Source organism: Clytia hemisphaerica, unplaced genomic scaffold (genome assembly GCF_902728285.1).
Source record: "Clytia hemisphaerica strain Z4C2 unplaced genomic scaffold, Clytia hemisphaerica genome assembly, whole genome shotgun sequence".
Classification (NCBI taxonomy): domain Eukaryota; kingdom Metazoa; phylum Cnidaria; class Hydrozoa; order Leptothecata; family Clytiidae; genus Clytia; species Clytia hemisphaerica.
Genome location: NW_027104192.1, coordinates 663,457 through 675,016, shown reverse-complemented (window position 1 = coordinate 675,016; position 11,560 = coordinate 663,457). Strand labels below are relative to the sequence as shown.

Sequence of the window (11,560 nt, the reverse complement as noted above, 5' to 3'; positions counted from 1 at the left end):
GTTGTGTCAGTGCTGTTGCTTTGTGCTTTGGAAGGATAACTAACATCAGCTTACATGATTCAATCCTTCATGTGACATGTTTTTTCTTTTGAGTTCCATGATGGATGATTTTAGTTCCTATAGACAATATAGCTAGATAAATCCAGTTTGCCAGAACTAACATGATGCGAAATCATCCAGGGCAGAGTTTGGAAACGGTCAAGGATAGTGGTAGGTTTCTGAACAACAAATCTATAAGTCAGTAAGTCCAATATGCTAGGGGGAGAATCATAAAAAATTTCAACCACTTATTTTTCTAACCTTTTTCATCAGTTCATGGCTTCTGTGATTTCTGTGATAAGTTTTTATGGTCAGAATTTCAAGGTTAGGTAATATTTTCCTTGAGGACGGCTTAAATGACATGATCATGATTTGAAAACTGAGGACAAATTTTCTCACTTGAAATTTAGTCCATCATGCTTACTTTTCCTATGGTATTTCCTGTGTTATAGTTGTCGTCAAGCATACACACAGATACCAACCGAAGGTAACGAACTTGGACTTGTCTTGAAGAAAATAGATTTTTCAATCTTGATAGACCTTTTGCTAGACGCAATGTCATCATGTTGGATAATTAAAAACTCCAGTACTAAAAAATTAGTGCACACTTATATAACAGTTATGGATTTGAAGTGTGTCATTGTTTTCTTGCCAGAGTTTTTGATTATCGAGGCCCCCCCCGCAGCAGTTCGCTTGATAGAGGGTTTTTTGTGGCGTGATGGCGTGAAATTTTGAAAAAAAACGGCCTGATGGCATGAAAATGAAGTTTGAAAACTATTCACGCTAATTCACAATTAATGCTCATGGGTCCCGTCAACAAGGGGACTAGGGGGCATGGCCCCTCATGTTTTTACCAAAAAAAGCTAATCGTATTTTAAAAGATTCCCCCTATTTTTATCCATACCAATGGGTCTAAACGTGGTCTAAAACTGAATTTATCCAGAGAATATGAGCGTGAAAACTAAATTTTCTAGGCGTAATAGCGTGAAATCGCGTGATCGTGAAAATCAAATTTTTCAGGCGTGATTGCGTGAAATATCTAGGCAAGTCAATAAAGTGAATTCAATCCTAGGAAACACCCAAAGAAGCTTTAGCAACCTAGGTCCTTTGTCATTTTGCACAGCACATTGTATACAACCTTTGTCAGACAGCATTTAGAACATGCACAATCATTATGGCAGCCATGCAGCATTAATCTGATTGAAGGTGTCCAAAGATGGGCAACAAGACTGATTCTGCAGTATCGTAATCTCCTTAGAAATTTTTCTGCGTTATGGTCCAAATATATTAGCATACCCATTTTTACAATCCAAAAACAACTTGGGACAAGCTAGTTAAAACAAAAAAAACTTGTCTGACCAGATTTCAGGATGGACCATGGTTTTCAAGGAGTGCGACAAAGTCTTTTTACTATAAAACAATCCCTACATGGAATGTATTGCCACAGTTCGTCGTCAAGTCAACCTTCATCCACTAGCTTAAAAAAACCTTATGCATTATCTCTTTCATTTATTTATATTAGAGCAAGATAGTTTGAAGTGAAAATGACATCTCAAACACCATTTCTAGCAGCTGGTCTTCCAGGGCTGACTTTTGGAATGTCCCTAGGTAAGTCTTTATATTTTTATTCCATTCCTTGATTGCTAGATTTAAACAAATAGATAATTAGATGGTGTGAGATCTTTATCCAATTCTAAAATTAAACCTTTGTCTATTTTCAAACTTCTTGGTTTTTAGTAAATATATAAATAATAGAATTGTCATACATGAATACAAACAAGTTTAATGCTTTGAACCATCAGGAGCCATAGTGCAACCTATATGGCCCCTTGAAATTTACTAAACAAACTAAAAAAGGTCTTTTACTTTTTCTCTCACATATGCCAATCAAGTGATTTTGATATCGATAATAAGTTTCAACACAACTGATCAATGAAATCAATAGCCATTCTGACAGGGGGGTCAAGCCTCAGGGTACTAAAGCATAGCCTAGAGAGGGTACTTATCTAAAAAAAAATTTGACTCATACCACCCACCCAAATAAGTACCCGGGTACTTAATGACTTTTCCCTTCTAGACCCTATACCCACCCAAAAAGTACTCGGGTACTTAAGGACTTTTCCTTCTTAGACCCTATACCTACAAAAAATAAATTTATTACTTATTAATCTTTCTCAATTCTACACTCATCAAAATTAAACCCACCCTTATAACTGTTAATTTTAATTTTCCTTTACTATTAGCCCAACTAATAAGCCAGGCGTAATTTACAGTAATACATTCGGGTATATTGATTGCCTTATTTTTTAAACATGAAAACAGATGAAAACAATGTAAAAGCACTTTTTCACAATCTTACAAAATCTTAGAACAGTTTTAACAAAAGATCTAGTTTCTGAAATATCTGGAAATATAAAAAGTATAAACCAGAGTAAACTAGCAAAACTAAACATAAAATAAGAAACTAATGTAAACTAAATATAACCAGTTGCAATAGACGCAAGTAAAATTCACTTTAAAAACGAGAATCTGTAACACTTTTAATCTAAACTCCATTTGTTATACTTCATTGAGCTTTGTTGTGAGTGCCCACCCAGAATGTCTTAGAGCAGGGCCCCTGCTTAGAGAAGTTATTATCAGGTCAAAGAATGCAATCAAGCAACCTATTGTGGTAAATAGAAACAAAATAATATAATACGAAAATGGCTAAAAAAACAAGAACATCACTATTTCACGTGAAAACATAATAGAATAGAAGGAAAGGGAAACACTCAGATGGAGCGCGATCAAAACAAACAAAACAGGACCTTGGCTTTCACTTTAACTTCAAAACTTTTCCCTAAATTTCTTTTTCTTGGCAGGTCTTTTTATGTTTCGATATTACATCAACAATATAAAACAATTTAAAACTTTCTTTTCATCGATAATATTTTTATATGGCAGAATCATGTTTTTATCTGTTCTTCGTGTCAAATTTTATGCTAGAAGTAAATTATTTTTAACCATCCAATGATGGAATAAAAATGTCACAGGTTTTTAACAATACTTAAGTCTCAAAGCCCTTAAATTATCTTGAAAACAAAATAAAACTACTCACCAGTACTCACCAAAATTGAGTCAAGGTACTTATTTTACAAAGAAAATTCACATAAGACCCACCCAATTAGTACCCGGGTACTTGTTTGATTAAACAAACTTGGCTCCCCACCCACCCAAAAAGTACCCGGGTACTTATCAAATTTTTTTTGGAAAAACACCCACCCCACCGGCTATGCTTTAGTACCCTGAGGCTTGACCCCCCCCCCTGATTCTGACGTGAATTTGATCATATAATTAAAAATGTAAAGAATGCAAATTGCTCATTATATCTACTTTTCAAATTCAAGGACGTGGGCTATCCATTCAGCTAGATCCACAAGAAGAAGTGGTGATACCAGAATTAGAAGTCCAAACAGAAGTTGACGAGTGCTTCATCCAAAACTCAAATGTCCCAGTAAGTATAAGTATTATAAGCTCTTAAAAAGTCTCAAAATGATTTTTTCTGAACAAAGTACGAACAAAAATGTATTTCATGGTTTCATCCAGCTTTTTAACCCCCCCATCGAAAGGTTAAATTCCCCCATCAGTCTTAGCCCCTCCATGACCAAAACATAAAACTTGGGGACCCATCATCATTTGTCTTTGTCATTTTCAGCCCTTATTTTCTGAATAAAAATGCAAGAAGCAGCATATAATAATTTTACTCGTAGCTACGTATTGCTTTTTACATATGTGAATCAAAAGTAAAACTATACGATCAATATGTTAAAATATCGAACAATGGTTGAAAATAGAAAATGCTTGTACACAAAAATTAACCCCCATCTTAAATCTCTCCCCCATCAGCCTTGGTCACATTTGAAAAATAAAAAAATACCTGTCCATCATAATTTGGCAAAATTCTTGATGGAGGGGGATGAAACTATGTATTTACATCTAAAACTTGGTAGCCTGTCACCTTTATTAAAAACTAGAATCGTTTTATGAAGGTTATAATTATAGATCCCACAATATCTCAATCGTCCGAAAAAGCGTGAAAATTAATTTTCTTAAAAAAAAAAGATATCTCTCGTTTCTTTTAGCATGCAATGCTGGTTATACATATCCATGCACTCCATGACTTGGTGGTCAATTCATTTGATTCCAGCAGTGAAGTTATTGTTTATGTTTCCTTAGATGTGGGTTCTGTAAGAAAAGCAACTGCTCAAAAAACATACCATACTAAAAATAATTCAACTGTCATATTTAATGAAGTCAAATATTTTCCTGTAGTGGTAAGAATATTTTAATGACAATTCCACAATATATGAATTCAAGCTTTTCCAGAAAAGATGATAGAAATGTCAATGGTCTGTTTTCATAATTTTTAGTATTTTTTTATGATCATAAAAGGAACTTAAGCTTGGGTTTTGTGTATTAATCATTACCCACTACACTTTTCTTTTTATTTAATGTATTTTTAAAAAATTCGAATTTTAAGGTCAATCCAAGCCCAAAAGCAGACATGAATAAAATCACTATATTGGTGTTTGCATGCAAAGTGGGCGAAGAAAGTGCAGTGACGGTTTCTAAACATAAGATGATTGGAAAATATGAAACCAATATTCAAAAACTGTTAAAGGTTTCTTTGAATTTAGAATATTACTTTGTTGATATATCTTGCTTGTCGTTAAATATTGATACCCAATTGATATCTCTTCCATTTATCAATTTTCCACTTTCGTAAATTCTCATCTAGCTCGTTTGCCTTTTGTAAAATTATCTGAATGTTAATACATAATAGACTATTGTTTTTTTAAATTTGATAATTCTTCAAAATAAAAACTTTTACCGACCGTTCGACCACCTCTAAAAATCTAGGGTCCAATAAAGGCAACATTTTTTCAAGTGCAGCCTGACTATATAATCATATCCAATTTTTTTACTACCCATTTTTTATTTTGTCTTCAGGTGATGGTATGCAAAGAAGAAAGTTCATTACTTAATAAGAAGGGAAACGTGAGTTAATATTTCAATTAATATTGAAATATTGTCTTCCAAAGACGAGCAGCTCTAAAAATCATGAGCTCTAGTTTGCTTAAAAAAGACTACGCAGGCCGTGATAAATTACGTTTAAAGTTATAACACAAACCCCTCTATTGATTAGGTCAAGAAAATTATAAGACATGCATTAAATCAGTTGAAAGTTTCTGACAACCATTTTTAATCTGTTAGATTGCCGGCAAGATCGAATTGGAATATGGCATTATGTATGGTTCATTTGGTTATGGTCAATCACATCAGGTATCGAATTGTTAAACTAGAATTTATTCCTTGTGAACCAAAAATGAAGTTATTCTGTTAAAGTCTTGAAATCAACGTAATTTCTAACCAATGAAAAAGCGTTTAAGAACGATGCAGAATCGTTAACCTTCATCCATTTCTGAATGTAATTCATCTCAGTAAAATAAAAAGCAAAAGAAATTTTTACTGTTTCAATGTACAACATCCACACAATGTTGTTTTAATGTTCATCTAATGTGATGGCGTTCTCTGGACGTCAAGACAACGTTATGTGGAAGCTAGGAATAAAAACCCCCGTACCACAGACCTGCTGGGACCCCCACCCCACCTGGGAATTTGGCCAAAATTTCTTTCATGTTGGGAAAATTGCCCTAAAATTTCAGCCGGAAATTGATTTTGATTTCATTCCCATTCGAAGTTTAGGGATTAGAAGGGATTTTTCGACTTATGAACAATAGAATTACTATCCCCATCGAGATTTCGTTAGAATTCTCCATGGGCTACTAGACAGGGGTGTGAAAAAGAAGTAGTCAAGTCAGTCATCACAGGTCAGTCATGTCGTTTTTTGTCCTTTAGTTTCTTCTCGTGAATCTTTTATACAGTATAGAAAAGGAGTCAGCAATGGTAAAAGTTTTCTAATTAGATACTGTTTGTTTCAGTTAAAGTCGACAACTCATTCAGCCAAAGAGATTACAAAGATGTGTTTGTTCCCTAGATTGCCACCAGTTGATCAGACTGAATTTCGAGGGTGAATAGTTTAATCATCTCGAGTTTAAAGTACCTTTCTGCTAAAACCAGTTTCCTCGTACTTGTTTAGCGCTTTTTTTCGTAGTCTTTGATTAACATTACTCGATGATACCAAGGGAGAACAGTTCTTGCTTTGCATTTGGATTTCAAAAGTTTTGGACAGTCACTTTAACATGCGATCTTAAAACTCTAAACTTGATTGCAAATTTCATTTGCTTTAAGTGTGTACTCCTTTTTTTGCTATCTTGTCAGACAAGTTCTTTTGAGTCGGGTTCCCGTATTATAAAGGTTACATTAAAAATTTTTTGTCCAAGAAAGTGTATTCTTATCAGTCACTTTGACCCTTTTTATTTAATTTCAGAACAGCAATCTTTCCACGGAAACTGAAAAATCCATCTTTCATTAAACTCGAAGACGAAGCAGTAGATTTAGAGCCTGATATAAGCTCTACAAAAGGTATTTCTCGAGAAGTTTTTCGAACCGTTAGTCATTCTTTACATCACTGACTCACTCCCCCGGTTAGAATGTTTTACCAAGCAGTACAAAAAAGGGCCAATGACAACTTTTTTTCTGATTAAATAGATATTTCTCTAACCTTATTTTCTTGTTTCTTCATCATTGAACTAGTTATGGTATATTATAATAAAGATGCTTTAATTGTTTTCATATTTCTTATTCTTTTCAGGAGAACCTTCACTTCATTGTCCAGATTTTCCATTGCTGAAACAAAACATGCAAAGGTTTCCATCTTTCCTTTAATAATACAATAAAGCTCCAGGGAGGAAGGGCTCATTAAACATTGATCCATCATTTTGAAAAACTCTATTTTAAGAAATATGATTTTTTACGCTCAAATTATTTTTCTTAGGCTAGGGCAGTTACGAGAAGTGATGCATAAACAAAGTACGCGAACCAAAAGAATCTATTTCCTTGACAAACTTTTACAAGACAACTCGGTATGTTACAAACACCTTTAATGAATTTTACATTTTCAAACTTCTACATTTATTGAAAGCAATTGTATACTGCTTCTTGTTTGCTTCTTCTAATTATCCTTATAAGGTATTCCAGTTGCTTTGAAACACAACGCTTTATTACTTTTAACGCACAACCTATTGCCCTTGTTTGGTATCTAGTCAAAGAATCTGACTCTGGGTCTTTTCTGCTATACTGTCGGGTCGGGGAGAGAGCAAGATAACACCTACACACCCTTTCCCCCGTACCGTTATGAAGTGACACAATTATAAACTTTTGTTTTTTGTTGTATAAGTATTTGTCTTTTCATCTCTGACACTTTTTGACACTCTTTTGACGTGATATAGAGAATTCCCAAAAGTCATAACTTTCTCTAGAATTTTAAACCAATAAAAATACAAGCACGGAAAACTGTGCTAGTATCGCTGTCATAAAAATCGGTAAGATCTGATTCATCGAACGATTCGCCAGGTTTCCGGGCTGCGAAATACTAATGTTTTAACACCTTCAAATGAACGAATTCATTTAACCTACTCACTTGCATTAGAAATTGTAATGTTATTGTCCTCAATATTTTTTTATCAATAAAATTTCCGCTTGAGCAAAATCAGTAAACCATTGAAAATGGGGCTGTTATCAATAGAGCCACTGAACTCCAAACTTTGGCTTTGCTCTATTTTGTCATTCTGTCTGACTAATTTTTTAAATCAGCTGACACATAACGTTCCTTCAACGTTCATCGAATATAAGACTTCAGATGGACAGTTGTTTGGAAGTTTTGTGCCACAAGTGATTTGGTGACATCTTGAATAATTTTTTTTGGTTGCCAGGGTGTTGCTACGGAAGAAGATGATAACAGTGATGATGAAACAAATAAGCATGACGGACGATCGGTCATCCCTCCAGCATTAGCACTACTCATGAATGCCACCAAATTCTTTTCAGATGCTCCTGGTAAGCTATTAGTTGTTAAAATATTTTTCTGTTTCAACGGATTTCTGTCTCAATGAAGTATATTAAGAGGCTTTTCCGTTTCAAATAGACGATGTCGGCTTTCCGAATTCTCCCCGAATGATTACCAATGATGCATTGCGCGGAAAGTCAATATCGTCCGTAAATTTTTTTGCGCAATGCATCATGGGTAATCATTCGGGGAGAATTCGGAAAGCCGATATCGTCTATTTCTGCATAATTCTCCAAAATTTCAAGAATGTGTCCTAATTTTAAAATTTGAAACCCATTTTCTGTCTCAGACGAAAAACCTTGCTTTGACTACTGACTATTACTTTATAAAATGGATAAATTTTCGCGGGGATTAAGTTTCGTAGTTGAGCTCATCCGCGAAATTTTAAGATTTCACGGGGACTTAATTTCGAAAATGGCATTATCAGGAGATAATTATCAGGAGACAATATTTTTATGATTTTGTGTGTTTTTACTGCCAAATTATGTACTGGTTGTCAAGATACGCATTACTAGCGCTTTTTGGATGTCAGTTAACATTTTAAAGTAATTATCTGACATTTTTTGAGTTTTGAAAAATTTTACGGATAACACCTTTCCAAATTTCCATAAGGACTTAATTTCGCGGATGATACCCCAATCCGCGAGATCCGCGAAATTTGATCCCCGCGAAAATTTATCCCATTAAAGTATAAGATGGGTCGTCAAAACGTGCTCAGAGAGAAAATTTCCTTTTCAAAATAACCTCTATCAACCTCTAAATAACCTATCAACCCTTAAAGATTGAGAAAAAGATTTCAAATGTGTAAATTTGTTGCGTTGGTTCTTTATAGAGTTTTGTCATAGTTCCTCCCTGGCAAACAAGATCCTAATCCCTTTTTGTGGCGTTGGGTACTGATCCACAGTAAGATTCGACTACTAGTTCGACTAGTTCAATTAATAGTTCGACTATTCGGTTACTAGTGCAACTGAAGCAGAATGTTTTATTCATGATAAGTTATCCGTATCATTTCAAGATATACTTAAGCCCCTTTTATTTGTCGAAAATCGAGTTAAGATCATACCACCCTAATTCAGCATCTCCGCTTTCGAAAAATTGGCCTCAAAGCAACAAACTTCAAAGAGGAATGTTTTTTTTGGAATTCAAGAGTAATATGACATTTGTGAATTTCTTTCCGAAGGGTAACATGAATTATATATTGCTTTATTTATAAGAAAAACACTTTCTTTACATTTTTCAGGAATCAACAAGCGTCGTAAACCGTCCAAGGAAAGCCAGGTATTTTATTATTATGTCTGCTCTCTCCTTATTTAACACACCTTAAGTGCCCAATCAATTAATTCTTTGCCAACGGGAATCTAGCACAGCTGACACAAAATTTTAAAACAACGTTTAAATGCCCGTGACACATCAAAAAGGTTTTATAAAGATAAAAGCTTAAAAAATTGTTGAGTATGAGCAGGGACCACTTATGCTTTCCATAAGTTCTTCATCGATATTGCAATCTAATTGTGTGGATTATGAAAAAGTGAGTATTACGGTTATGTGTGTGGGGATCGATTTTTGAGTCGAGATTGGAATGAAATTTGGATAAAATGAAAAATATCTTTTAGACAGCGTCGAATTTTACTCCGGAGTCTAATGATAAGTTTTTTTTAATCTTAGAGCGACGAAGAATCCCGAAGCCGTAAGTCTCTCTTTAATTTTGTACACTGTTTTAATGAAAGAAATTCGAAGACTTATTGATATTTAGCGATTTAAGAATAATGTTAGTGCCTTTCAGAATATACTGGTTTTGAGCCAAATTTGTCATTTAATTAGGTAAAGAAACTAAGCGCATTATCTTAAAAACGCGAAGCTGAAATCTAAAAGAAGAATCTGAGAGTGCGTGAATATTTACATTTACATCATATTTCAGCTTTCTCTTCTTTTAGGTTCTCAAAGTGTTCAGCCAGGAAATTCCAAAGACTTTGAAAGAATACGAGATCGAATTTTCGCTCAGCGTCGTAAATCGTTAGCACCATCACCCTTACAGTGAGAATGTGTGGTGCGTCTTGCGGACCAAAATATTACAGAACAATGATGAATTGAAAATGTAGACGATAATTAGATACTCATTAATAACTCACTCAATTTACTGTTTAGTATTGTATTTCAATAACAATTGTTTCTTTGTACCATATCTATCACCAGTAGCGTGGTGGCAGGGGGCAGTACCCTCCAACAGCGGCCGATTTATTTTAGGAGCCCTCTAAAATAAAATGGGTGCAAAACAAAGACGCTTCTGATTACTAATTTAGACGCTCCTTTGCTTTTTACACGTTAGAATTGGAAGTTTTGGGTCAAAACGAGAGAAAATGTCAAACATTTTCGTACTCGCGTAATTTTTACAAAGATATTTACTTTAAAATCTCCCCGATTTGCCCAAATTTTGGTCGATCACGCTACTCGTGTGAACCCTCTGTGTTACGCGAACTTCCATTGACTACTTCACACCAAACTGTTTACCATGTGGGTAACCTTTCAGCGAAATAAACTTATTCTTTCGTGAGTGGTTTTTACATTGTAGCGAAAGAAAGTACACGCTTAATGTGGACGGTCTATTAGGTCTTTACTCAGGAGCAGAGCCAGCAAATAATGTACGTCCAAACCGTCAAATTGTGACCCTGATCCATGATGAACAAAATCTGGTCCTCAATCGTTTCTCTGTCCGATACATTTTTTGAAACTTCTTGCGACTCTCTCAGATCAGAGAAAAAAAGGGACTCGTGTCAACGGGTCACTTTTGAGCAATTATTCAATAAATTATTACATTATTTAAAATCTGTGTCTAAAGTACACCCCGGGGGGGGGGATTATTCAGCGACACACCCGTCGGTCCACGGTAGCCCCCCCCCCCCCCGACTGAATGAACAAATACAGTAAATTTTGCGACAATCATAAACCTAGTTCATTGGTGATTTATACCGGGTGTCCCAGAAAAAATAANTTTATTAGGGACACCCTGTATGAATCTCTTCTACAAAAACAAAAACTACAAAAACCACTAAAATTTGTCTCAAGAGTATTTTCAGGATTGAAGCGTTTTGGGTTTTTGAGGTCTGGTTCACACCACCAGAGACTCTTAAACTCTCTCTCCCTCTGGGAATTGTGGATATTTCAGATATTTTATCCTGATACCTGATACATCGTGGTTTTGATTTAGATCCGCCCTCCCGCCCTGGGACCCCTGTGGACCACAGCAGTCAGTTCAAGGTAAATTCTCGTATCTACCGAATTCATCGGATGCCGGCAAATTGATTTAGCATTACATCATTGAAACTGGTTCAATACGAGGCTATTCTACAATGCTAGTAGGAGTAGTGCGTCAGAAGTACAGTGATTTTTTTCAGGATGACGGGGATGAAGATCTGTTGTTCCTGTTTATTCCTTTACTGACCAAATTCATTACACATTTGAAATATTGGACCTTTTGTTCATGCGATGGGAAAATTTACCATCTTTTTATTTATA

At 34.9% G+C, this 11,560-nt stretch overlaps 1 protein-coding gene across 1 annotated transcript; it reads left to right on the top strand.

Annotated features, from left to right (window-relative positions):
* The first annotated feature begins 1,536 nt into the window (after positions 1–1,536).
* LOC136815154 (cation channel sperm-associated targeting subunit tau-like) lies at positions 1,537–10,199 on the top strand. The gene is made up of 14 exons (XM_067071605.1): positions 1,537–1,647; positions 3,426–3,532; positions 4,161–4,352; positions 4,559–4,699; positions 5,029–5,076; positions 5,293–5,361; positions 6,021–6,109; positions 6,470–6,564; positions 6,794–6,848; positions 6,977–7,064; positions 7,914–8,037; positions 9,288–9,325; positions 9,713–9,734; positions 9,982–10,199. Exons 1-14 carry the CDS (start codon positions 1,584–1,586, stop codon positions 10,083–10,085), a joined length of 1,236 nt encoding a protein of 411 aa, XP_066927706.1. The 5' UTR covers positions 1,537–1,583; the 3' UTR covers positions 10,086–10,199.
* Positions 10,200–11,560: the final 1,361 nt, after the last annotated feature.